This window comes from Macaca nemestrina, chromosome 4 (genome assembly GCF_043159975.1).
Source record: "Macaca nemestrina isolate mMacNem1 chromosome 4, mMacNem.hap1, whole genome shotgun sequence".
NCBI classification, from domain to species: Eukaryota; Metazoa; Chordata; class Mammalia; order Primates; family Cercopithecidae; genus Macaca; species Macaca nemestrina.
This window is the reverse complement of record NC_092128.1, coordinates 125,416,163-125,443,923: the sequence shown is the minus strand read 5'-3', so window position 1 is coordinate 125,443,923 and position 27,761 is coordinate 125,416,163. Positions and strand designations below refer to the sequence as shown.

The following is a 27,761-nucleotide window of genomic DNA, read 5'->3' as shown; positions in this document are numbered from 1 at the left end:
CACAGAAAAATAGTTTCCATGGGTTCCAGTGTGAATAGCATTAACTGTGGAACTAAGGTTCCATGCTATACAAATTTCAACCACAGACTTCTACCTCTGGCCATTACCAACTGGTACCAGATCTACCCTCCTCTGCCACTGTAAACAACCAGAAAACTGAGCAAAATATTGCAGGCAACCATTTTCAGGCAAGGGACAACAGGCAGTGCAGAACCAGAGCACCTGCCAGCAGGGAAGCACCCTGTAAATATATGAATACATATAAAACAGCAGCTTTTCTTTTGTCCTCTTAATTTCCTTAAGATGCAAGTAACTATTTAAAATAATAATATTGTAAGGTGAGGTTTATCATACATACACACACACACACACACATACACACACACAAGGACTGATTTATTGCTATCAAATGGTGAAATCTATACATAAGTTCAAAATAATTTAGATTCTCCTCAATGTGAATAAATAAAAATTAAAAATCTTATAAAATTCTCAGTCTTTGCCCAGTGGATATATTTGTCACTCCCAGTTTGAGAAAATGACTTTAGAGCAGTTTCATAACTGTTCCACCCCTACCTATCAACCTGAGGGCAGGGACCACATGTATGTTTGCATCCCACAAGCACATAGCAGGTGCTCAATGAAACAAGTGAGCCTCTGGTGGGACAAGCTCCATCCAGCAGCAGTCACTGTACCTGGCTCCTCAACAGTCCACATCTTCTCTCTTTGGGAGGCTGCACTGTTGTAGGGGCCACGTGCTCCAAGCAGGGTGAGACTCCTCCAAAGTTTCCTCACATGTCTTTTGCACACTACCACCTCGCTGGTGTCCTTGGAATCAAGTTAGCAGCCTTCAAACTGGGGCGAGTGTGTCTCTGTGGGTCCACAAGGACTCAGCACGAAGTATGGGAATGACAGATCAATTTCCAGGTTTTCACCTCCAATTTGTACTATTTCCAAAAACTGACCCACCTGAATGTACTGTGGCTCCACCCTCCCCTTCTCTATCTCCCTCCTGTGGCTTTTCAGAATCAAGGTTTTGGAAATCCTGCCTCCTATCTGCAATCGTTAAGTGTTTTAGAACTTTAGTATAGGGACAGCCCGGAGTACACAGCAACTAACTTGGCGCTGGAACACTGGGAGTGCAGAGGCACCCGACTAACTGAAAACACTGGCGTGGAATCGCGGCATGCCTCAGTACCCCTCTTCCCAGCATGTAGCAAAATATCTCCTGAGGAAGGTATTAAGTTTTTTAATCAGAAAAAAAGAAGTCAAAATCTATTATCTGGGAGAAAGTAAATCTGAATTGACTAATTGCTTTGACAATGAAGGTCAGCTTTAACAAATAATTGAAATTACATCTCTTCAGGCTCAGGCTTTTATAATAACCGATTTTTGATGCCAACTTAGAAATGTGAAGAGACTATTTTCAAGGCGAATTTAGTCCTCCGTGAGCACAGAAATGTGGGGCTTGCTGTTTACTGCATCACTCCATGAAGAGCTCACTGAGGGGAATGAGGCTATCCTCACAAAAGTATTCAAATAAGACACCGCGTGTGGAAGGCTCTGAGGAAGCTGTGAAGTGTGCTGCAAAGCTACATCACACTTAATTATATAGACACATTTTAGTGAACCCATTCTGGTTTCTCCGGACCACCTTTTCAGCTCTTAAATTCTCGCAAACCACATGAGGTAAATTCTTACTTGGGGGAATGGGATGGAAAGAATGGGGATCTGGATTACAGACTCCTAAGGGGGCAGAGGCTACGTTTTCTATCCATGTAACCCTGTACCCAGCAGCTTTTTGGTGCGCAGTCTGCAGTAGACATTTGACGCATGCCTATTGAGTTGAACTGAGCTAAAAATCCAAGATGAAACATGCAGATAAGATTCTGCCAAGTTAGACCAATCTATTAAAATAAACTGTCCCTGCTGGTACCGCAAACATCATTTATGGTTGCATAATACAAATGGTGTAAGGATCAGGGCTCAGAATGCTCGGTGAGCTGGGAGGCCCTGGGAGCTCCCACAAACAAGAGTACCCGTGTTTGCTCAGTGAATTGGGAACTTTCCTTCACCAAGGGGTTTATTTTCTCTTCCCTCTCCCTATGTTGCTCTGAATATGGCTCCACAGAAGCCTGACGATGGGAGGGAACAGACAAGGAAGGGAGCTGTAGTTATTCCCAAATAGCCCTGTCCTTCTGCAGTTTCTGCAGTTGGTTAATGCCTGTTAAGAGAGGAGGCGTTCCTTAGAGGTTTTATCTGTGTAATGGAGCAGGGGTATGTTACTTTGTTGCTACAGTATTTCAAACCCTATTTTTTATATAATTTGTAATTAAGAGTAAATTGCAGTAACAGTAAGAGGAGGGCCACTTTGAATTTAAGAGATCTTTTAGCTACTAGTTATATCAAAAGAAAGAATAGACGCTTTGCCTTGACTTTAAAGTCCGATACCTCCGTCGAGAAGCTGAATTTTCTAATAAAATCTTAGCCTCCTCTGTAGGTTTTCTAACTTCTCTACCGAATGGCTGGGAGTTCAGGGGAACCATATATATTGTTAAGATTTTTATAATGGTATCATATACACATAGGAAAGTGTACAAAAGGGCAAACTCCCTGAATTTTTGAAGAAATGAATACATTTGAGCACGGAGCACCTGAAATGGGGAACATGGCATCACCAGCTTTCCAAAGACCCTCATTTAGGACACCTATCCTGAAAATAAAGAAGGCAGAACAGACCAAATACAGGACAATAAATACAGGATGGGTAGAGTGGTACACACACACACACACACACACACACAAACTTGACCATTTGTGATCTGAACAGAATATACACTTAGCTCATATAAGTTAATCCAAAAACTCTAAGGAAGTATCTGGTTTGTTCAACGAATCAATGGATCTCCCCATCTCTGTCTGTTTATCTGTCTTAGCTCTCTCTCCCTCCTCCCATTTCTCCTCATGCCTCCATGGCCTCCAAACCTTAAAGACCAAAAACATTTCCCTTAAGAAAATTAACTTCCAAATAATATTGTGAAAGGCTGTGAGTTCTATAACACTGCATCACTAGGTAATTAAAATAGTGGGCTTTTGGCTTAGGTTAATATTTTGATGTCAAACTTAGATAATGATATCAAAATAAATACACGAAACTTTGCTACTAAGACGTTACTACTGGAAGAGGTTGGGGGAAGGGTACATAGGACCTCCCAGTAGATTTTTTTGCAACTTCCTGTGAATGTGCAATTCTTTAAAAATAAAAAGTTAACAAGAAAATTTGCTATCACAGCAAACCACTATTTCTATTTCTATAAGGTGGTCAGCATTCTGTTTTGTTTTTAGTATGATTTCTTTATTCTTTTGACAGAGTCTTGCTCCGTCGCCCAGGCTGCAGTGCAGTGGTGCAATCTCTGCTCACTGCAACCTCTGCTTCCTGGGTTCCAGTGATTCTCGTGTCTCAGTCTCCCTAGTAGATGGGGTTACAGGCACCTGTCACCTTGCGTGGCTAGTTTTTTTGTTTGTTTGTTTGTTTTTTAGTGGAGACAGGATTTTGCCGTGTTGGCCAGGCTGGTCTTGAACTCCCGACCTCAAGTGATCCACCCGCCTCGGCCTCCCAAAGTGCTGGGATTACAAGTGTGAGCCACCACACTCGGCCATTTTTAGTATAATTTCTAAGTAATACGACTGTAAAAAACTCATCCTGTCTGTTAAAAGAAATTGAAAAAATAAGATCAAAATATTAAGTTCAAATAAATAAAATGTTTTGAAAATGAATAACAATGCTTAAAAACATTACCTAGGGAATGTACAACAGTTAACTTTCTTCTTTCTTCCTTCCTAACCACACATTTTTCCCTGTTCCTAGCACCTAAAAAAATGCTTACCCTAAAGTGAATATTTAAAGAGAATAAAAGGTTTTGCCTCCCAAGGCGTATAGGTTAAGCTCAAAGGCCACTTCCCTTCATAGCTTCCAGGTTTCCAAACAGAACAGGCACTCTCAAGTGTGTCACATGTCACTACTGTGCTCTACAACCTCTAGGATCTCGTGGAAGGCGAACACAGGACAAAGGTTAGACCACCCTTCATCCCATTTGCAAATTAAATATCTCATAAATCCTCTCACTGTTTAAGGCAACTATGCCACTAGCGATGTCCATAAGATAAATTACCAACTTTGAACCGTTAGCTTTTCCATTTTTGGTGTTTCTTGCAGCAAAGCGATTTATTTTTACTCACAGATTTAAAACAACTTTAAAAATAACTTTTATATGCTGCTAGTAGGAAACAGCAAGTCTCCAGCATGCATTAATTTATGATCCGTCTATTAATTTGCAAATTAGAGAACAATGATAAACAATCAGATAAAGAGAAAGGACAGATGGTCGACGCATTTCTTTACAGTTCCATATAACACGTGCAGGCCTTATTATACACTAGGTGAAGAGACAGGAATTTCTGAGGATGGACCCCAGATGACAGCCACAGTCCCTGGGTGTGGGTGTGGACTGGCTCAACACCAGTCATCAGTGAATCAAGCAATTCCTGCAGTAGCTCAATTAATTCCAGATCAAATAATAATGGGCACCCGGCCAACATGGTGAAACCCCGTCTCTACAAAACATACAAAACTTAGTTGGGCGTGGTAGCGGGTACCTGTAGTCCCAGCTACTCAGGGGGCTGAGACAGGAGAATCACTTGAACCCGGGAGGTGGAAGTTGCAGTGAGCCGAGGTCGCACCACTACACTACAGCCTGGGGAACAAAGTGAAACTCTGTCTCAAAACAAAACAAAACAAAACAAACAAAGCAAAAACAATAATGGAGAGGGGAAATACAAGTCCCTTCTTTTCTCACTTGAGGAAGCTGAAACATTGCGGAAAGGGCCAGGTAGGGTGTGTTTGCCTCCCTCCTTGCGAGATGGTCCAGGCACCTGGGGAACCATGAGGATATACAGCTGGACCCTTGGAAAGTGTGCATGGCCATCACTGCCATGTTTGCTTTAGTGATGATGGGGGAGAAAGCGGAGCAAGAGAAAAAAACAAGAAATGGGCCATTCACAGTCGTCATAGTAAAAGTCCTAAGGCAAAAAGAGCACAGGAAGAAAGCATCAGGGTTTCTGAAATGAAATGAAGAGGGTTATCAAAACTGGCCCAGGACTATGCAGGAAACAAAAAAGCAACAATCTTGAGGGAAAGTGAGACCCATCAAGGAAGGAAAGTGAGGGTTGCTGGGATGTCATCTGAGAGTCCAGCCATGGAGGCAAGGGATGATCACCAAAGAGGTGAGCCAAGTGGAGCCTTTCTCCTTTCTGGCTCTTGGTGACTTCCCAGGGTCCAGACCACGGGAAGGACGTCTGGGGCAGTCATGTAGCCATGGAGAACACAGGCTCACTGGTGAGAGTCCAGGTCTGCCTCCCCTAGTTGGAGGGCTGTTGTGCACACATGGGGCGCGCTCCAGCCTCTACACCACCCTGTCACTGAATCCCCTCTGCAACCCTATGAGATAAGCACCAGCCCTACCCTCATTCTGCAGATGAGGAAACCGATACCCACAGGCATTGCTCAGCATGGCCGGTTTCCCCTGCAGCCCTCAGTGGGGCCTGAGTTCAAGGCTGGGGCATGTGGCCGAGTCTGCCCTGCGCAAGTCATGTCACCTCCCTGTGCTTCATAGGGAGTGAGGCTAACAAGTCACTTTAATTAAAACAAAAACAAAACACCACAAGGCAGGTCTTAAGATTTGTTTGGTACATTTGCTTTGTGTATTCATATGTTAGTCCCATGTCCACATTTTGCTTTTTCTACCTACAGAGAATTTACCATCAAAATAAGAGAGTAAATGGAAAGCTGCTGCTTTTTCTAGAACAAAAAAGTCATCTATTGAATGTTAATGATTAGTCCTAGAATCACTGACCTACCGCATTCTTTAGCCTGCTATAAAAACTTTCAGATTGAGAAAATCACTCATAGACATGACAATTTGGGACATACTGAGAACCAGTGGAAGTTTTCAAGCCTTGAAGACTTTATTTTAAGAGCATTATGATCCTAAGGGCTTTGAACTCTTGGCACTGGTGGCTTATTTTGACTTCCAGCGTGGTGAGTCCCCTTAACCCTACAAAGGTAGTAAATTCCTGGCTGAAAAAGTGCCCTGAGTATCCCTTTTCCCTCCCTGAGTCCCTGAGTCAAGAAACTCCTGAACATTTTCTCCATTTTTAATAAATGACATATATATTCTATCTTATGGCCAGAAAAAAATACAAAGGGACACTGATTCATTAGGAGAATCAACTCTATACCATCCAGGATGCATATATGATTGACAAATGAGCAGAAATATCTGCTACAAAATAATAATAATAACAGAAAGCATGAGACAGTCAGAGAACCAGGCAAAGATAGAATCATCAGCTTAACCAGCCAGCAGAGTTAGCGGTCCCTGATCTGGGAGTCAGATGTGTCAAACTGTGAACACATCCTCGTCATCTGCATCCTCATTCACTTCCCCGGGACGCTGGCACTGACCTGAATCTTGCCAGGCCACTACTTGCCACACATGCAAAGGCCCAGGAAAAGGGTGCGCTGGTGCCGTTCTAGATAGAGAGTGAAACTTCACGGGAGCAAACTCTTTTTGAAATAAAATGCATCTTCAGACATCATTTTTTCCCTTAAGGCCCATTTAGCCTCCACCATGCTGTGCTAAGCTGCTTCCTCAGACAGAGATGGGATGAATGATTTAATCATCCTCTGTCTGCCTATAAGGATGGTTTGGCAGAACATCCTGCGAATGGGACATAGGGCAATTGTGAGATCAGTACTACTGTTATCACATTACGTGGTACCTAGAGGTTCTCTCAACTAAAAATCAACCTCGAAAACAGTGTTCAGAAGTCACCAAGCCTGTAAAACTTCTACTAGGTGACCAACGTGCACTCAACATGCCTGTGCTCACAATAGCCCCTCTCACCTGTGACCACCACTTCATGCTACCTCTTCCCTTGTCACCTAGTGAAAGAAGACAATTGTGGGAGGAAAAAGAGTGCCCAATGTCTGCCCAGTATCAAGTCAGAGGAATGCTAATATTTTCCTTCTCCAAAATGGGAATAAAAACACAAAACCCCAAAGAATATAATATTGGCAAGTCTCCTTGCTTTAGCACCCAATTCTCATTGGCTCCATCAGCAGAGTTTAGGCCTTGAGTTCATGACTACTTATCTCCCTGGCTATAGTTTGAATGTCTTGTTTTTGCAACTGAGCAACATTATGAACATTCAGTAGCCATTGCCCAACAAACCTAAAAGCCTAGCATTCCTAGCCAAGACTTTAAGAACTCTATCCAGCGATAAGGAAAGATGGACTCAGATAATCACCCAAGTCTTCTGCCCTTCTGGGACTTTTCTCATTCAACTGTCTCTCCCCGACACCAGGCATGTCACTACTCTGCATCTAAACAAGAATCTCTAAAGGTGGAAAGCGAAGTGAAAAAGTGGGCAACTCACCTGATTCTTCATGTTGTCCTTCATGTTGCTGGACTTTCTGTTCTGCCTTGGCTAGGTAGATTTTTGTTGACTGAAGGTAAAATAATGATGCTTTTGCCCAAGTAACCTTTGCAAGACTTAGAGGTTCAGTGACTAAAGCCACCCTGAAATCAATATACTCACTGTCTATTTACTGGAAGGGTTTACTTATTCAACAAGAGACACGTCATCACAGGCCTGAAAAATCAATGTGTTCTCCTGGCAGTACTCTCTAAACCTACAGCACCTAGATAACAACCGGAGATCCACTGCTCAGCTGGAGTGCAGGACTTTTCCCTTTGCCACTTTATAATCATGAAATAGAAAATTGCTTTATGGAAATTTCTGCCAGAGTATGGAAAAGTTTCCACTATGTTAGGAATAAACAATAACAAAACAGTTTCTTCCTTTCTTGTGGAGGAAAACGAACACTGCATTTTGAAATTTCTTCTGGGAGAGGCACATCACCATCACTGATAGATCTACTCACTGCCACTCTCTCCATTCCATTCCTTCAACCCAGAAAGTGCCTCCAAGTGAATAATTTGATGTGTGTAACCATCTCTTCTTAAAAGTCAATGCTTGCAAGTAAATCCCAGCCAGAATGGCTTATTATAATGGTATCATATGGAAAATGAACACTCTTGGAGGGCCACACTGTTACTTAAGTTTGTCTCTTTTTGTAAAAGCTGTTTCACACCCTAATGAGGTTAAGTGTATTCCTTCATTTAAACCATAGAAATGAGTCTTACAGATCTGTGTAAGGGAATTACTACAGTTTGCCATAGGCATTGCTAACTGACCCAACTGCTAAGTCAAGTTGCCTTCTCCCCTCATTTTGTTTTCCCTGCAAGTATTTATAGGTCTGGAAAATTTACAGAAGTTGATGACACAATGTTGAAAAGTCGTACTTCTCATTTCTAAAGTAAATATTTCCAAGGCTCAAAAATTCACTGCCCTGTATCTTATGGAATGGGCAGTTATAACATACGCAGAAGAGACTTGAGTCTAAAAACTACTTCATAACAAAAAAGAAAACTGGAAAAGGAGCCAAAACAGAGCAGAAATACACAGAAACATACAGAAATCGTGAGGAGCATTAGGCATTAGTAATAGAAGTATAACAAATTTTGAGGAATACTTTATTTAGCCTTTGATTCACAAATAAACTGAAAGTGATAGGGGCATCAATAGCTAAAAAACCCAATGATGTCTTGACGGAGGAATAAGGAACCTTGACCTGCATGTTGAGAGACAGTGCTGTGTAGCAAGAGAGCACCCAGCGCCCAGTGCTCACCAGCCTGGTGATTATGGACACCTGCAGAATTGCTCTGAGCCTGGGTCCCTCACCTCCCAGTGTGGAAAGCTATCCCAATCCTGTGGGGTTGTAGGAGGCTCAGACAGAAGGATGTTAAGGCATTGTGTAAACTATGAGGTGCTGTACAAATGCGAGGTGGTGTTATTATTATGACATCAATGTTTTAGCATCTAAATTATAGGGACAGCACCCTTATTACCAGCATGTTTAAATATATATCTTGCATACATTTCGATTTGTTTTTAATTTCACAGATGTTTTCAGCTGGAAGGAGTCTGAGGATCGTCTAGTTTAACTATTTTATGGAAGGTGAAACTGAGAGGGGAGACTCTACCCTGTTTTCTCGCTCCATTATAACTAACAACAAATTACAGAAAAAAAATATGTTAAGCCATGTACTGAGAAAAACTCCCTTAGCAACACCACTTTTCAGGGACAATACATGTGTATGCATACTTGTATAACCATGAATACTGAGTGTTCGGTAGTTTCTAACTTTCAAAAATTGTATAGTATATTTTTACAGTCATTTGACAAAGTTTCTCATCTGCGGTCCTTTGCTAAGTTTCATTTCCAGTTATTTATCAAAATTTTTCTTTTTCTGTGAAGGCTAATTCATAACAGCTTGCAAAAAAGGAGAGAGAAAGAGAAAGAAGGAAGGGAAGAAGCAAGCAAGGAAGGAAGAAGAAGAAAGGGAAGTAAAGAAAGAAAACAGAGCAATACAGTATTCTCACTCATAAATGTCATCAGAAATTTTTTAAAAATCATTAAGTATCTATAAGGATAAGGTTTCTGGGCCGGGCGCGGTGGCTCATGCCTGTAATCCCAGCACTTTGGGAGGCCGAGGTGGGCGGATCACGAGGTCAGGAGATCGAGACCATCCTGGCTAACACGGTGAAACCCCGTCTCTACTAAAAAAAGACAAAAAAAATTAGCCGGGTGTGGTGGCGGGCGCCTGTAGTCCCAGCTACTCGGGAGGCTGAGGCAGGAGAATGGCGTAAACCCAGGAGGCGGAGCTTGCAGTGAGCCGAGATCGTGCCACTGCACTCCAGCCTGGGCAACAGAGTGAGACTCCGTCTCAGAAAAAAAAAAAAAAAAAAAAAGGATAAGATTTCTGATTCTCTACTAACATTGTAGCAGATTGAAGCCAATAAAAAGTTCTATAGGGCACTCTATTTAAAAGCTCCTCAAAATTAGTACGTTAGAAAACAACAGGTGACACAATAATTCTTCAATGACCACCTTTTTTTTTTTTTTTTTTTTTTTTTTTGACTGAGTCTTGCTCTGTCGCCTAGGCTGGAGTGCAGTGGAGTGATCTCAGCTCACTGCAACCTCCACCTTCCAGCTTCAAGCGATTCTCCTGCCTCAGCCTCAGCCTCCCCAGTAGCTGGGACTACAGGCACCCAGCTAAGGTTTTTTTTTTTTTTTTTGTATTTTTAGTAGAGGCGGGGTTTCACCATGTTTGTCAGGCAAGTCTCGAACTCCTGACCTCGTGATCCGCCTGCCTCAGCCTCCGAAAGTGCTGAGACTACAGGCATGAGCCACCGTGCCCAGCCAACCACCTTTTGTTTATCTGTCATATATTTGGAGTTAATCAAAAGTGGATGACATCTGACATTGGGGTTCTGGGGTTTTTGTTACCTATAAACAAATAATTGTTTAACTTTCTAATAATATATTAAAATATACTTTAGTTTAAAAATCTAGTTGGAGCCATTAGATCTTGCAAGTTAGCACTAGAGCAAACTTAAAATAGTTTGTCTAGTTCATCTTGTTCAGCAAAATTTGAAGCATTTACAATGGCTTACAGTGTATGAGAATGAACTAGGAGATAATTTTGTAAGTGAAGAGAAACCATTGTAATAAAATCTCCCAAAAGCTTTCGGGTATTCAATGTTTGCTGGTAAATAAACAAAACCAGGTTTTTGAAATTAAAAAAATGTTTTTGAAACACTTTCTAAAATTTGGTATACAATGATCTGAAAATCTCAGGACACCTTTGCCTGTCCTTAAGGACCTGCACAGATTCACTAAGTGGTTTGTTTTTATTCCAGGCACTAAAATAATGGACAATTTGAGTATCAGTAGAGACGCTACATGCACAGTTTTTCACATACAAATGCCAGTTTGTCTTATCAGAGAGACTATGTGCAATGCATCAGTTTTATCCAAAACCTGGAGTAAAAGAAAGAAATTTTAGCAAAGGGTTGTAATGACATCATAAGTAAAACGATAGGACTGCTAAAACAATCATGACGTCATCTGCTGTGCGCCGGCCTGCAAGTACGTAGTGGTAAAATCGTTAGATATCATATTTCTGCTTATAAAATAAAATCCTTCATGAACGCTCTTAAAACAACTGCAAAGCAAGCAGTGGTCTTTACTTCCATATATATATATGTGTGTGTGTGTGTGTGTGTTTTTACATAAAGGCATGAATGCACAAGGTAACACCAGCAGCTGTACTCTACTCTTTATTTGTTACAAATCTGCCTATTTGTTTCCAAATGATCTCTGCAAATAAATAGGTAACGTTGTACAACTTTCAACAGTGAATCAGAAAATAGATGTCTCTTCTAATTCACAAGTACCAATGGCTCAATTAATTTAAGGGACATTTTCTGAGTTGTGTGATGTATTTATCACATGTATTTATCGCGTCTAGAACTATGCAAACTTTTGTTTCATTTCTCTCTTAGATTTCTGTAGGAAGAGTTCAAGAATGCGAAGTAGTCATTTTACTTATTCATAACACATTTCAGGGAAAATCGTGCTGCTGGGGAGAAAGTTAAAGCTATCAACTATACTCTAGACTCTAGTCCAATTTTTCACATCTGGTTGCTACTTTAAAAAAGGATCATTTTAATTTTTAAATGCAAAATGTGTTGCACTTTACCTTTCATATTCCAAGTTTCCCAGGGTCATTTAGAAAAATAAAGCAGGAAATTCTAACGCCTTACCATCTACTTTGGTAAGATGTTTGCATTTATAAAAATAACAAGAAACTGAGGGTTTGCTGAAGGAGCACAGGACCTACAAGTATTTCCTCATTCCTGTCCCTGTGCCTGGAGGCCCAGCTAAGCATTCTGTTTCTGAGAAACTCCCCTTGTCGCAGAGTCTGAATTAGTCAGTCCCCCTTCTGAGCTCCCACTGAAATCCCAAATCACATCTGTTATAAAACATTGCATTACAGGGAGTGATCATGTATGTCTCTCTTTCTCAGTCCTTCCAGAAGATATGTCGGTCCTTGGAGGACAAGTGCGGTTATTTTGTTCCCTTGGTGTATCTAGATCCCAGCATGCGATGTGCCTGGAGTTTATCAGCAGTTCTCAAACTCTGGCATGCATCAGTCAGAACCTCCCTGAGGACTTGTGTGCACAGACTGGGGCCTGCCCTTCCAGTATCTTACTCAGAGGCCAGGGTGGGGTCCGAGAGTGTGCATCTCCAACAGGTTCTCAGGTGCTGCTGCCATGCTGGGCCCGCTGACAGCCACTGCAGAAAACTTTTTTTTTCTCTTTTTTTTGGCAGTTAAAGACAGGTTTTCTTTAGTTAAAACCAATTTCGGTCAGGAGCGCTCTCTCTTACAGACTAGGAGTATAGATTGGTTTTAGGGTGAGGGGGATGATCAGAAGCTTGGAATGTGCCTGTGTGAGGGAGAAGTTTTATGGCAGGGTTGGAATATCACTGGGAGGAGGGGAGTTTATCTTGGGGAAGGCATCTTTCCGGCCAGAGGGAGGTTATCTCGAGACTGGCACCTTCCCAGCTGGAGGGGGCTTATCTTGGGGCTAGCATGTCTCTGGTCGAGGCTAGCATGTCTCTGGTCGGGGAGGAGTTTGGAATGTTTCTGGTTGGAGATGTTATTTGTGATTTATGGTCATGCTGACCTTAGTCATTAGGCTGATGCCCTTTGAATTTAGGCAGTTTTTTATTAAGGTGAACTTTAGGATGATGGGCTTGTCCAAGATGGCGATGCTCCTGCTCTGTCGAGCCAGACCCTATAGTTATAAAAAAGACGAGGGACGGCGTGTTCTTTCTGGCTACTTCCTCACTGCAGGAAACTTTTAATGGACTAACTTGTGAAATAAAATGTGACTGTGGAACTGATTTACTAAATATGCAACTGTTTCTGGATCTCAAAGGAGCTCATGAGATGAGTAAGAAATGGGGGTCTGAGAGCAAAGACAAGATTCCTTCTGTTACAAGCTACATACAACACCTAATCCACTCCTCAGAATTGTCAAGGGAGCTTTAAGAAATGTGTGCGTGCCAGGTTCCATTCCCCAGAAATACTGATTGTCCTGATGTGGGGCACAGTAAGGCACCCTCTTTTTCAAAAGCCCCTCAGCTGGTTACAAGGCATGATCAAGGTTCAAAAGCTACTGCTTTAAGAAAAAAGAAAAAAACCATCTCCTACTTTTTTTGGGTTCAGTCACTAATGTACAAAACCAAGTAATGTGATGCAGTCTTAAGCAGGGAACAAGAGATCCCCATTCTGAGGATTTGTAGCAATATACGAACATGACTCCTGGTACACTTATATGCACAATATATTATATTACGAGTGGCCAATAACTGCAGCTAATCACCTGCTGACTATAGCAACCTCACCTAGAGAGAAGCTGGTATCCAGAACCCCTGGTGTGGCTCAATTTCGATGCTGATGGTGAGCATGAGACAGGGAGAGCCAGGAGACTGTGAGGGGAGGAGTTGTCCTGTGACCTAAGACAAGTAACTGACATGGAAATAAGTGAGCAAATGACAGCTCAAGCCACATTGCTCTCCTGTGCTCTGGACCACCGTATTCTACTGCCTCTTGGACTTCTCCATCTGAGCAATTCAAGCTCAATACACCTAAAAGCTGAATATTCATATTGGACTCTCCTGCCCTTCCCCTCCCTGCCCTTCCCTTCTCTGCAGTCCCATTGACTTCCCAGCCTTTGTGATTGCATTCAGGATCTATCCAGGCTTCCAAGTGAGAAGCCTGGGTGTCAATCTGGGCTTCTGTCTTTCTTATGCTGCTACATATACTTATCAACCAGTTCTGCCTCCTGATCAGTCCCAGAGTCCCCTGTCCTGAATCTTCCTTGTTCTTGCTTCATTGTCTCTGGTAATAGTCACAAACCTCCCTGTTTCCAATGCCACCCCTGCAGTCCATTCCCCAAACCACAGCTGCAGCCATCTTTCTAAAACACCAAACACAGCATGTCAGTTCACAGTCACTTCTCTTTCACACAGGACAAAATCCAAAGCCACAGGATGGAGCTCTCTGTGAACTGTAGGTAGCCTTACCATTTACTCCTTCTCTTCCTGCCATTTGAATTACTAGCACTCTCAAGAACTTTGCTCCTATTGGCACTGCTTGTGCAATGTCCTCCACAACCTATTCTCTGGGGGAAATAACCATATAACCAAATAGCTCAAATGAGCAATCCCTTCCATTTGTGGCTAAACGTGCTCTCCTCCCCGTGTAGAATTAAAGGCAAAGACTGAACTCAAAAGTCATCCTTTGTCCTGGGAAGAGTTCTGTCATTAATTCTGTGACATTGTTTCACACTTATTATCTCTAGCTCTCTCTTCCTCCAGTTGACTTCCAGACACTTAAGGGCAAGTACCAAGTCTAATTTATTTTTACATCTCAACATATGGATGGAACAGTGTAAATCACTCATCATGGCTCAAACATAAAGAAAAAAAAAGCCTAAGTTGTAACAGGTACCCATACTTGCCCTTCTACTCAAAGGGCAAACAATCATGGTTGACTTACATAATTATTTAAACTAAGTCAGGGCCATGTGTGCTGCCCCGCTAGTAATGGTGTAATTGCAGGTGTACTTAGGGCTGTCCGCAAGGCATTCTCATTGGGTGCGTTGTCCCCTAAATTATAACTTGAGTCTTTTGTTAATGAGAAGTTCTAGATATATTCAGAAAGGACACTTGGACTCTGGGTCTCTCCCTGAAAACCCACCAGAACGAGATAAAACTTCAATCAGAGAGAGAAATTCTACTCCCCCATGTTAGTGTTTTCATACTGCTTGCTAAAGCAAGCTGCTGAAACTGGTGGGAGTAAAATTTATTCTAAGCATATGCAATTCACAGATGCTCAGTCCACAGGACCAGTCATCTGATACTGAACTTCAGGGCCTTCAGGGATTGAAATGTTAAATCTAGCACTTACTTTCTAGGGGCTCAGTAAACACGTCCCCAATGTTCCAGGCCCCAGCTACCCCTCCTGCTCCCAACTGGCTCAAGGAACTTTCTAGACAACTGGATTGAGTGTATCTATCTAAATGTGTAGCAAGAAAGCTTTACCAGATGACTCTGAAAAAGTGAAAATTACAGGCAAACTAGTTATTTGAATAAGTTCCAATGCCTGGATTCTTGCCAAATTCAAACTGGCCAGCTTGTGCCTATGGGCCCAATGGAGGACAATCTAATGATGTTGTCCAAAGAGCCAACTGCTGAAATTTTCTTAGAAAATTCAGCCCTGTAGGAGGAAAATGAAAAAGAATGAATGAGAAAACACTATGATGTTTAATGGGGATGGTCTACACGAACAAGTTAAGATTTACACTCTATTCTCTATGGGTTAGTGCTTCAAGAATAAACCAGTAATAATTAACTGAGACTAAAAATGTTTATCACCATAATTTCAAATGTCTGTAAGTGACAAAAGGAAACAAAAATGGAAAGAATCTGAGGAACAGAATCTGGTTTTTTTTTTTTTTTTTTTGAGATGGAGTCACACTGTCATGCGGGCTAGAGTGCAGTGTCGTGATCTTGGCGCACCGCAACCTCCGCCTTCCAGGTTCAAGTGATTCTCCTGCCTCAGCCTCCTGAGTAGCTGGGATTACAGGCACCCACCACCATGCCCAGCTAATTTTTTTTGTATTTTCAGTAGACACCGGGTTTCTCCATGTTAGCCAGCATGGTCTCAAACTCCTGACCTCATGATTCGCCTGCCTCAGCCTCCCAAAGTGTTGGGATTATAGGCATGAGCCACCGCGCCCAGCCCAGAATCTTGTTTTAAAAATTGTATTTATAGGGAAGCAACGTGTGGGTGAACCATATTCTAAAACTTTGAAATTTTCTCAAAACATACCCCATTAGTAAAACCTAATGTTAAATAAGCTCATAACTAGAGTACATATGAAGTCAAAATTAAAACACGCACACACAGACCACAGACACACACACAAGTCACGTGGCAAGGGCTAAACTGTGTTGCAGGTGGGTTCTGCAACAGGCAAAATGTCCTCAACATTGTGACCCATCCCTATTCCAGGCCACCAGCCTGGGGTTACCTTCCCTTCAGTGCCCATAATCATCAGTTGCCTTTAATATTAGAGTTGGTTTGTCACTCTCGTCAAAAAAGTTTCAGATGCTAGCTGCTAGTCTTGGAGCTTGGATCAAAGAAAAAACAAAGAATATCTTCTTTTCAAACAGGGAGGAATCCTTCATCTTAGTACAGAGACTACTTCTAAAAACATTTCAGAACATGTTAGTGCTGTCACGTGGACCAAGTGTAATTATGCAGCACAACGGACTTTTGGCAATCGGTGTCTTCAAACCAGAAGTTTTTGAAAAATTATGAGTGATGAAACTAAATATGTGAAGCCAGAAATTACCGTTAAAACCTATTGGAGCTCTCAGCCAGTTTCTTGTATTCTGTGCTACAGCAGTGTGGGTCTAACACACAGACCACTGGTGTCCCTTCCAGATTTGAAAGCAATCTGGAAGCAAGAGCAGAAACCCTTAAAACTCACCCCCCTTCACCCTTTAACCCAGAATATCTAGCATATTCTATGCACTCAGTAAATATTCACTGAATTCAGAAACAACAGCTCAGAAGCCTGAAGGGTCAAAGTGACTTGTCCACCTTTGCCCTGGGCTGGAGTGAGAAGAAAGGTCCCAGTTGCCAGGCCAGGCTTGCGCTTTCTAGATCTGACCTCCTTTGAGGAGGGAGGGTGGTAGATCTCACTTTGGATACCATTGATATCCCCACTTTGGTTTCTCTTTAAGACAGCTCGGACGTACTGAATAGGAACATCTCCAGAAGTGGGGCTGGGCAGGCTTATTTCCACAAAGCTCCCTCAGTTGGGAATTCCGACTCGCCTTGGAATACTTTCCAGAGTCCCTTCTGGAGAGCACCTTCATTCTGTAAGAGGCAGGGCTTTGCTTAGCGCCCCTCAAGCAGTCTCCACTCCATGCTCACTGACCTAGGGATGGAGCTGTCTCCATGGAAGGTGACTGAACAGAGGGCTGAGGAACTCTGAAGGAACGCAGACTGCTGGACAGCCCGCGTTGAAGCTTCAGACAGACCTATCTTCATGAGCCGGCTCCCTGGGCCCTTTCCCCTTGCCAGCTCTGTCATTAGACGTTTGCACACACCTGATTTGGATCTCCTGAAACCAGAACTCGGACAAGGCAGTGGAGTTTGGAAGTTGAGAGAGGGATCTGGAGTCGGAAGCCCCTGGTGTGAGTTTCACATCTGCCTCCTACCAGCGGTGGGAAAGTCACTTTAGTTCTTTGTACCTCAGTTTCCCCCATAGGAGGAGAGTGTACACCTCTTATGCTTAATGTGGGGATTAGGACGCATGAAACGGTGTCTGGCAGTCATTATGTCTAAGAGCAGCAAGTCCAGAAGTTAGCATGTCCCAGAACCAAACAAAACCCTTACTAAACAAAGTGCATCTTGAATAAAATCGACTGAATTTGATAGACACAGGTCTCAAACAAATTTCTGTTAAAAGAGCTCATCTCCTACTTTAATAATTTGCCCCTGAAAATTCAGTCTTTTATGTTACTGTAACAGAATAGCGCCTGTTCACCTACTCTCTCTGTCTTCAGGAGTTTCTGTTTTGAGTGAATACGGGATAAACAGGCAAATTAAGTGGTATTTATATTTTTCTCAGGAACAAATCTCCAATCACTAACAGTGGTGTTCAAGCAAGTAACATCAAAGAATGAGAACCCCACTGGAGGGAGAAAAGTGATGCTTTGGAGGTGCTCTGAGGGTTTAATTTAAAATAAAGAGAAGAGTCTCTTCAGCAGAGACAGGGCTGACACCTGACTAACAGGACCCGCAGTCAGCCCCCAAGCAGGCAGGAGGGGCCCTGCAAGCTCAGCAGAGAAGAAACCTTTCCACCAGTTCCTTCAATGAAAAGAGGAATCTTTTATTATTGGAACCACACCCCACCTTTTCCCTCTTTCCTATATTTGGCAACATTGTTAAAATTCCAGATGTCCTCAAAGAGCTCCTTTGCATTGGCAAGTAATCTCTCCGGAGACTTTAACAATCCTTCTTCCGTCCGGTGATCCCCAAACCTGGCTCCCCAACAGATCACATGAAAAGCATTAAAAAAAAAATCCCATGTCCAGGTCTTGCCCCATGCCAATTAAATCAGAATGTCTGGGGGCGGGATTCAGACACTGGTTTTTGTTTTGATTTTTTTTTTTTAATCCCAGGTAATTCTAACGTGCAGCAAGGTCTGGGAACCACTGTTCTATGTCTTGCCCCTCCCCCAACGACCGCGCTGGGCACCAAACCCCAACTCCCCATGCCAGTGACATCAACAGCAAGTACGGGCCTGGCTCTTGGAACCCGCGCAGCTCAAGGTTGGAATTGTGCAATTAAACCTTCCGAGGCATGTTTCCCGTGTCAAGTGGGTTTATGGTCAGTAGTCACGAAGCCAGACTCGCTCATGTTCTGTCTGGACACTTGGCACACTTGAACCAGGGACATCAATCCGGTGTGTGTGTGTGTGTGTGTGTGTGTGTGTAAGACAGGTTTAATATTTTGGTTGGCTCAATGTCAAATTCTTCAGACAGCAAAAAGAAACATCCAAGAAAGAAACTCTCCGGGTTTTGAGGAGAAAAGTTTGCTGTGAGCCCCATTTTGAAACACCGTGCTGCTGGCCAGGATGAGCTCTGCTTCCTGGGCTTCCGCACTAGAGGCCGCGATCCCCCCAGCAGTGGCCAGACAGCCGCGTCCCCCTCCACCGCGAAGCCCAGGCGCGACCGAAGGGCTGCAGGTGGGGCAGACCCGGACGTCCCCGCGAGGCGGCCACCGAACGAGAGCCCGGGCCTTTCTGCGCGGGCGCCCGGGAGGGAGCTCGGGTCCCCAGGAGGTGGGGGGCATACCTGGACCGGCAAGACGAGGGCGCGCCGGGTGAGGCGAGCGGCCGGGGTCTGCGCCCAAGGGGCGGGTCGGACCCCACCTGCCTTTTGCCAACGAGGAAGCTAACCGCCGCCAGCACCACCCCTTCCCAGGAGCCGCAGGTGGTGGCGGACTTCTCCCAGCTCCCAGGTTGAGGCTGCGACTCCACACCTGGGAACGAGGATCGCGGGGACCTGGAGAGGGGCCGGGGTCAGGCTGGCCGGCGCCGGCTTCAGTTTGAGACCTGCGCGGAGCGCGGAGGCAGGGAGGTTCGCTCAGGAAGCCGCCTGTCCCGCGGGGTCCGAAGGGAGGCTTTATTTTCGGGGTCCTTCCTCAGCTTCCCTAAACAGCGCAGCCTCGGCGGGTGGGCAGCGCCAGTCCCTCGGGCGCGCGCCGCGACCCCGCCGCGCCCTGGGAAGACAGCGCGGGGCGCACGTGCGGGACCCCGGCCCCGGGCACCCACCCGCACGGGGCTTTCGCCCACTGACGCCGATTCCGCGCAGCGGGGCGGGGAAAGTGAGGGTGGAAAGTTGGGAGCGGTTCGGGGCGCCGGAGGTCCAGGCGGCCGTTTCCCCGCCGGCCCGCAGCCCAGTGCCCCACGCGTCTCCTCCCCCGCCCGCCCCAGACTCTCCTGGCCCAAGAACGAAACGTCCCGTTCCTCCCGCGGTCCCGGCCGGCGGCGCAGCTGATCTCAAGGAAACAGGAAAGGACGGGCGGGGGCGCGGGCGCCGAGCCGGTGCGCCGGTGCGCCGGTGCGCGGCTGGGCTGGCTGCGGGGTCCGGGGCGCGATCCGGGGGCAGCGCGGGAGCCGGCGAGACACGCCCTTACCTTTCTTTTCCTCCAGAGCCCGACTCGCGGGGCAGAGCGCAGCCAGCAGCGCCAGGAGCGCGGCCCCGGCCGTCCCGGAGGGTCGCATAGCTGCTCCCCGAAGAGCAAGCTCCGGCTCTCTGGATCAATAGTGGACGGAGTCAGGCGGCCGTGCGCGGTGGTTGTGGCGTTAGCGGCGAGGCGGGGACTCGGGCGGACGCCGACGAGGTGGCCTGTCGTCCGGTCTGGGCGGCGGCGGCCGCCGGGGCTAGCTCGGGACTCCGGCCGCTTTGGCCGCGGCGGGCGCGCACACCGTGCCGGGGGCGGAGGCTGCTGCGGCCGCGCTGCGCCGGGGGCTGCCCGGACGTCTAGCTCGCGCGGGCCGGGGCGCGGGGAGGCAGGGCGGGAGGAGGAGGGACCAGGCGGCGGAGGAGGGATCGGGAGGAGCAGAGGAGGAGGAGAATGAGAGGAGGAGGGAGGAGAACCAGCCGCGGGGACCCAAGGCCAGCGGCCGCCGGAGGCGGTGGACAGCGGTGACCCCCGCGGGACCCGGTCTCCCGCGGGAAGGGGGTGGCGCGCGGGAGGGGAAGCGGGTGCCCTGAGGAGTTAGTTTCCGTGAGGGGCGTTCCCAGCACTGCCCCTCTGGACTGGGTCCCCGCAGACTTGCAGGCCCAGCCTATGTCGAGGTCGAGCCAAATCTGTGCCAGGGTCCCCTTCCCCCTTTCCCTTCTTTTGTTTTACAGAACAAACTTCTACCAGCTTTAGACAGACTGGCCGAGCCCTAGAGCCAGCGTCGAATAATGGCACCGACGGGGAAACTGCTCCTTTATTCCGGTCCCCACCTCCCCTGCAGCACCCAGGGACCCTCGCGGGGATCAGAGGCTGGCCTGGCAGCTGAGGAGGTCGCTGTGCCCGCGCGGCAGGGGTGCCAGGCGTCCGAGGTGGTGCTCTAAAGTCCGAGGGTCCTTCAGATCCCGTGAAGCACCCTAGAAATCGTCTGAAATGAGGGCACCCAACTTTGGGCGCAGAGACAGGCCTCCTCAATGTTTACTGCAACCGGCCGTGGGTACTTTGAAGCCAATGTGTGAAGCACGTTACTTCGCAAAAGTGAGGCTCTTGGAATAAAGGCTTGACACAAACAGCTGTGGAGATGCTTTTAGAGAGGCTAAGTGTCCCACTGCACCGGTAGCTCCCGCAGGAGAAATGCCAGGTAAGTTTGCGAAAGTTTGGCCGAAAGAAACTGAGCTGCTTTAAGCTGCAGGAACTTGAGCTACATTCCTTTGGCAAGTCCACCCCATCCCCACTGTTGCTTCTCCTGCAGTAAGAATGTCCTCTAGGTCCATGTTACAGTCAGACCCCTCCTCTCTTCACGAGATTCACTAGGACCTTCAGGCCTGGTTCAACAACCCTGATCTCCCGGCTCTGTCAAAAATCATAATCCTGAAGTAAGTAGAGCTACAGATCTGCCCTTTGCTGTCTCTGAAGGGGAGCAACCTTGCATCTTTCCTCTGCATCCAGCGAAGTGTTTGTGCCTGGGTTTCACACCCTGCAGCCTGAACGGTGGGTTTTTCACCAGGGCAAGCGCAGACAGACACAAGGCTCCTCACCACCCGTACAACCTGGAACTTCCCTGTGAATTAGAAGAAGTAATTTGTTCCTTTGTTTTAGCGGATCAGTACAGCCACTGTGCGTTGAAGTCAGTCCCTGGATGCAGAGATGGTGAAGGCTCTGCAGGCACGTGTGTGCTTCCTGCACACCTGGGCTGAGAGCAGTCCGTATAGAAACACAGAGACAGAAAACAAAACTAGAGAAAGGCAAATGCGAAGCACAGCAGTGGAACATAAAATGAAGACAGGAGTGAGTCTTACAATAAAAGACCTAAATATGATAAACTCGTGTGCATTCACTTAACAACTGCCGCAAATTTGTTTCTAAACTATATTTTCTGTCAAGGGAATGTGACCTGTGTGCACAACTCACAACACAAATCAATTTAAGCTACAACTGATTTGTAAGACTGCACAGGAATTTCTCCTTTGAGTGACCAAAAAAAAAAGAAAGAAAGAAAAAACCAGTATGTTAGAACATCAGTTCTCACTACGTTAGGACTATATGAGACAACAGTCTTCATAGTACGGCTTGTATATTCTTCAATGTGATCTGATGGCATCACAAGAAACAGAGCTTTTTGTAAAGAATTACTAGACACACACACAGCTCAATACTGGGATGGATTCCAGGGAACAGAGAAGAATGGGTTTGCTGAACATCCTCCTGGGACATCTATGTAAAGTTTGCGTTTCTCCTTTGAACTTTTTATACAAAAGCTGACATTCATGTTGATTTTGTAGTCCTTGGCTAGTACCTGGAGTGGGCTGATAACTGTGTTACTTGGTAAGTAAAGAACTGTATGGCCAAGCAGGCAATAATGACGGCCTCTTGAGAGAGATAAGGAGCCTGACACAGTTAGGGCCCTGCATAGTTTGGGCTCCAGCTCACAGCCTCTGTGGAGGGTGGTCCCAGATCATGGCCCGGACAGAGACTGGGTGCCATGTGCCACCACCATAAGAATGACAATAGCAGCCCAGTTGCTGCGCTAAGCATTGGTCAGACTAAGCTTATCTGATAACCTATGAGCCGGTTAATACTTGTATCTGCCTCTTATAGCAATGTGATTCTGTGGTCACGAGAAGTGGCCAGGATCCCAAAGTAAACTTGCTAGTATGAGAGGCCAACTTTGAACCCAAGGCAGAGCCATATTTTATCCCTCTTGTCCAGCAACGCTTCTAAACCTGAGACAAATGGTGATGTCAGGACCTAAAATTCTATTTCAAAATATCTTGGAAATTTGTTAGGGTGAATAATACCAAAATTTCTGCTTGGCCAACAAAAATTATAGATAAAGCCTTCATGTGTACTATATTAGCAAGTATGTACTGAGACTCTAGTATTTCCCTTAATAAATCTCATAAGTGTCTGTCGATTTTAATAACACAGATGGTTCCATCCCTTTGCCAGCTGTACATGAGAAACTTTTCCTCTGATGAGCGGTTATCCTCTTAGAAGAAGTTTCTGAGTATGTTGAATAAGAGTTTAGTCTTGTCTATAAGGAATGTGGCTCTGAATTTTCTAAAACCAAATTCTCTGTGAACGGGGAGGAAAAACAGGTTATTTGGCAGGGTGAAGAACTGAGGTCTTCAAATATTCTAAGTTCCATCTTAGGCAAAAGGCATTTGACCACCTGTTTTCTCTGGCTTGGAGGTCAAAGTAAAGATTGATTAGGAAAAAAAAAAAATAGTGGCAGAGTTTAGACTTTCAAAAAATATGTTTTATAAACTACTGGAGCTAAGTAAAAGTAGAATAAGCTATTTCAGAGTGGAAAGGGCTTTTTTGAGAAAGATTTTTGTGCAAGAACAATAAGTACTAATGGAGGTTGTGAATTAAGGACTGACACAAGTTCCTTCTAACCCTAAAGTTCCTTAAGAAAATGCACTTCTAAAATAGGTTTTCACTTAAACATATGTTCACTTGACAGCTCTTCTAAGGATATATGTTAAGGAGATACAAGAATCTGGTAAGAGCTTTGCCTCTAGGGAGGAGAACTAGGTAGCTCGGGGTCAGGGGTTTGTAGCGAGACTTGTTTTTCAATTATTTGTCTTTCTCTACTGTTGGGAGTTTGTACTGGGAGCATTAATCACCTATTTCTGCAAGGTAAGTGTGGCCCCTGCCGAGGTTCAGGGACCTTCCTGGGGGCAGTCTTTTATGGTTTCTGAGACTGTTTATTCCTTCTCCTTGAAGGAAGTCATTTGCCTTGAGCTCTGAGTTGAGATCCATCTCTTCCAGAATATGGAAGAAGCAGCTTTTTCAAGGGATAATGCTCTGACAGAAAACTGCTGAAGCATTTCTCCTTTGTCATTGGTATGCTTCATCATCTCTGGAGTTGAGGGTTACATGTCACTATAGGAGGCACGATTGGCACTCCATTCTAGCAACAAGTAGAAAGCTGAGCAAACAGAAAAATTAACGCCTCTTCTTAGATCTTTCAGAGAATTGAGGTCATTGGGCAAACCACTGCCCCCCAAATTGGAGAGACAGGCAAACACAGAAGCACAACCTCCAGGGGCAGAAAGCAGCACACAGAAACCTCCAAGGACCCAGTGCTGGGTGAGAAAGTTCACCCTGTAATTGAGAAATTGCAGGAGGCTCAGTATGGGCAGCTCTGCGAATTAAGAACTCCAGCAGAGCCCAGTCATGGTGCAGGGTGGTATGAGACACTTGAGAGTGTTACTTCCTGGAGCTCTGCCAGGTCCTTACAACGAATATTAGGGGGAAAATCTCATCATGGCAGTGGAAGGAGAAGGGGAACCATTTTGAAATAGGTTGGAACATTCTATTATTAATAGAAGGTCTGCCCTCAGGAGAAATTATTTCACTGGAGCCCTAACCTGGTGTTTTATCAGAGCGTGACCTGCCTGGAGCAAGGGAAATATACAACTCCATCCCCCTCCAACTGTTCTGTACCATCTAAGGGGCTGGGGAACCCGAGAGCAAGCTGAAGTTCACAGTCCAGGGACACAGGCTCACTGGAAGACTGTGCAATGCTCCCTCTCCCCACAGCTTATCACTACATCACTAGAAGCCTCTTTACTGCAGCTCCTCTTACCCAGTACATCATGTCCACCACAACCAAATTTACGAGGCACACTGAAAGGCAAAAGACACCATTTGAAGAGACTGCACAAGTGTCAGAACCAGAATGAGACATGACAGGAACGTTACAACTAACTGCTGTGGTTTGAATGTGTCCCCGAAAAGTTCATATGTTGGAAACTTAATCTGCTGTCCTCATGAATGAATTCACATGGCTATTGTGGTGGTGGGTTAATTCTTGTGTGAGTGGCTGTGTTATAAGAGTAAGCTCTCTTGACACATGATACCCTCTCCCATGTTATGATGAAGCAAGAAGGCACTCATCAGATGCTAACGCCAAACTCTTGGACTCCCCAATCTCTAAATCAGCTTCTTTTGTTTACACATCACCCAGTTTGTGGCATTCTGTTATAACCACGGTAACTGGACTAAGACATTATCACATCAGGGATATTAATTATAAAAAAACTATGATTAATATGCTAAGAGTTTTAATGGAAAAAATAGACAACATGTAAGACCAGATGGACAATGTAAGCAGAGAAATGGAATTTTTTTTTTTTTTTTTTTTTGAGACAGAGTCTCACTCTGTTGCCCAATCCAGAGTGCAGTGATATGACCTTGGCTCACTGCAATCTCAACTTCCCAGGTTCAGGTAATCCTCCCACCTTAGCCTCCTGAGTAGCTCTGACTACAGGCATGCACCACTACACCTGGCTAATTTTTTGTAGAGATAGAGTTTCACTATGTTGCCCAGGCTGGTCTTGAATTCCTGAGAGATGAAAGTTTTAAGAAAGAATTTAAAAATTGTAGAGATCTAAAACACTGTAAAAGAAATGTAGAATGCTTTTGAAGTACACATTAGTGGGCTGAACATGCTTGAGGAAGGAATTTCTGAGCTTGAAGATACGTAAACAGAAACTGCCAAAACTGAAAAGCAGGTAGAAAAATGACTAACAAAAAGGACAAAACAAAACTTTCAAGAACTGTGGGATAATTACATGTAATGGGAATACTGTAAGTAGAAGAAAGAGAAAAAGGAGCAGAAGCAATATTTAAAGCAATAATACAAAAAATTCCTCCAAAATAATGTCAGACAACAAATCACAGATTTGAGAAGCTCAGAGAACATCAAGAAGATATATGCCAAGAAAATCCAAACAGACAAACAAATGATACCTAGGCATAACATACGCAAACTTCAGAAAATCAAAGGTTAATGAAAAATTCTTAAATGAAGCTAAAGGGAAAAAACACCTTACCTGTAGAGGAGCCATAAAGAAAATACCTATAAAGAATGTTAGACTTACATCCAACATATCCTCAGAAATCATGCAAGCAAGAAGAGAATGGAGTGACCTGGTGAATGTCTTCATCTTTTTGGGCTTCTGTAACAAAATAACATAAATTGATTTACTTGTAAACAACAGAAATTTATTTCCCATAGTTCTGGAGGCTGGGAAATCCAGGATCAAGGTATTTGCAGATTTGATGTCTGATAAGGGCCCACTTCTTCATAGACGGCCATAATTTCTCAGTGCTCTTACATGGCAGAAGGAACAAGGCAGCTCTCTGTGGTCTCTTTTATGGCACTAACCCCATTTGTAAGGGCTCCACCCTCATGACATAATCCCCTCCCAAAAACACTCTCTCCTAATAACATCATTTTGAGAACTTACATTTCATCATATACATTTTGGGGGGACAAAAACATTCAGTCCATTGTGGTATATTTAGACCACTAACATTTAAGATAATTATTGACATAGTTCGATTAATATCTACCATATTTATTACTATTTTCTATTTGCTGCCCTTGTTCTTCTTCCTGTCTTTTTATTTATTTATTTATTTATTTTAGAGGCAGGGTCTAACTGTCTTCTAGGCAGGAGTGAAGTGACACGATCACAGCCCACTGCAGCCTCAAATTTCTAGGCTCAGGGGATCTCCTCATCACAGCCTCCTGAGTAGCTGGGACTACAGGCACAGTCCTAGCTAATGCCTGGACTTTTTAAAATTATGTTTTGTAAAGGTAGTGCCTTGCTATGTTGTGCAGGCTGGTCTCAAACTCCCAGCTTGAAGCGATCCTGTCCCCTTGGCCTCCCAAAGTGTTGGGAGAAAAAAATCTAAGGCAACTGATTTAAAAAAGTTAAAAACTAAATAATGCTCTGCTAAGAAAAGAGAGAAAATCGAATTTTACAAAATGCTATGTAAAACCCACAGAAGCAGAAAAAGTGTGGAAAACAAAAATAGAAAAAATGAGCAAGGGTGTGGTGGCTCACACCTGTAATCCTAGCAAGAAAATCAGCAAACCCAAAAGGTGATTCTTCAAAAAATCAATAAAATTTATAAGCCTCTCACCAGGCTAAGAAACAAAGAGAGGATACACAAATTATGAATATCAGAAATGAAAGAAGGAACATCACTACTGATCTCATGAACATTGAAAGAATAATAAATGATATTATAAACAGCTCTACCCACGAATTTAACAACCTACATGAAAGGAACCAATTCCTTGAAATGAAATGTACCAAAAGTCATACAAGAAGAAATCGACAATTAATATAGGCCTATATCTACTATAGAAATTGAATAAATAATTAATAACCTTCCAAAACAGAAAGCACCAAGCCCAGATGAGATCACTGGTGATTTCCATCAAATATTTAAGAAAGAAATTATATCCATTCTCCACAATCTCTTCCAGAAACTAGAAATAGAGGGAAGACTCCATAATTAATTTTGTGAAGCCAGAATTACCTTAATAGCAAAACCAGAAAGAGATATTACAAGAAAAGAAAGAAAACTGTAGACCAATATTTTTTATGAACGTAGATGTAAAAATTCTCAAGAAAATGTTACAAAATCAAATGCAACAAAGTGTAACAAAATTATAGATGATGACCAACTGAGATTTATTCCAGATATGCAAGACTGGTTCAACATTTGAAAACTCAATTAATGTAGTTCATCACATCAACAGATCATATCAACAGATACAGAAAAATTACATGATCGTGTCAATAGATACAGAAGAAAACATTAGACAAAATCCTACACCAATTCATGATAAAAATTCTCAGTAAACTAAGAATAGAGAACAATTTCCTCAACTTAATAAAGAACAGTTACAAAAACCTATAGCTAAAATCAGGAACAAAGCAGGATGTTTCCTTTCACCAGTGGTTTTCAACATTGTATTAGAAGTCCTAGCTAATGCAATAACACACAAAAGAATAAATAAAATGAATACCGATTGGGAGGGAAGAAATAAATCTGTATTTGTTCACTGACAACATAATTATCTCTTAG

At 44.2% G+C, this 27,761-nt stretch overlaps 1 protein-coding gene across 3 annotated transcripts in view; it reads right to left on the bottom strand.

Moving 5' to 3' along the window:
- The window catches only part of LOC105493061 (epidermal growth factor receptor), a 192,741-nt gene extending 172,574 nt beyond the window's left edge, over positions 1-20,167 (bottom strand). For 2 of the 3 annotated variants that reach the window (XM_011760496.2, XM_011760499.3), the window contains exon 1: positions 19,818-20,167. In XM_011760496.2, the coding sequence (XP_011758798.1) occupies positions 19,818-19,905 (88 nt within the window). In that variant the 5' untranslated portion in view covers positions 19,906-20,167. Of the gene's footprint in view, positions 1-7,497; positions 9,706-19,817 lie in introns of those variants that run through there. The other variant, XM_011760498.3, reaches the window with a different exon arrangement.
- Between the last annotated feature and the right edge of the window lie 7,594 nt (positions 20,168-27,761).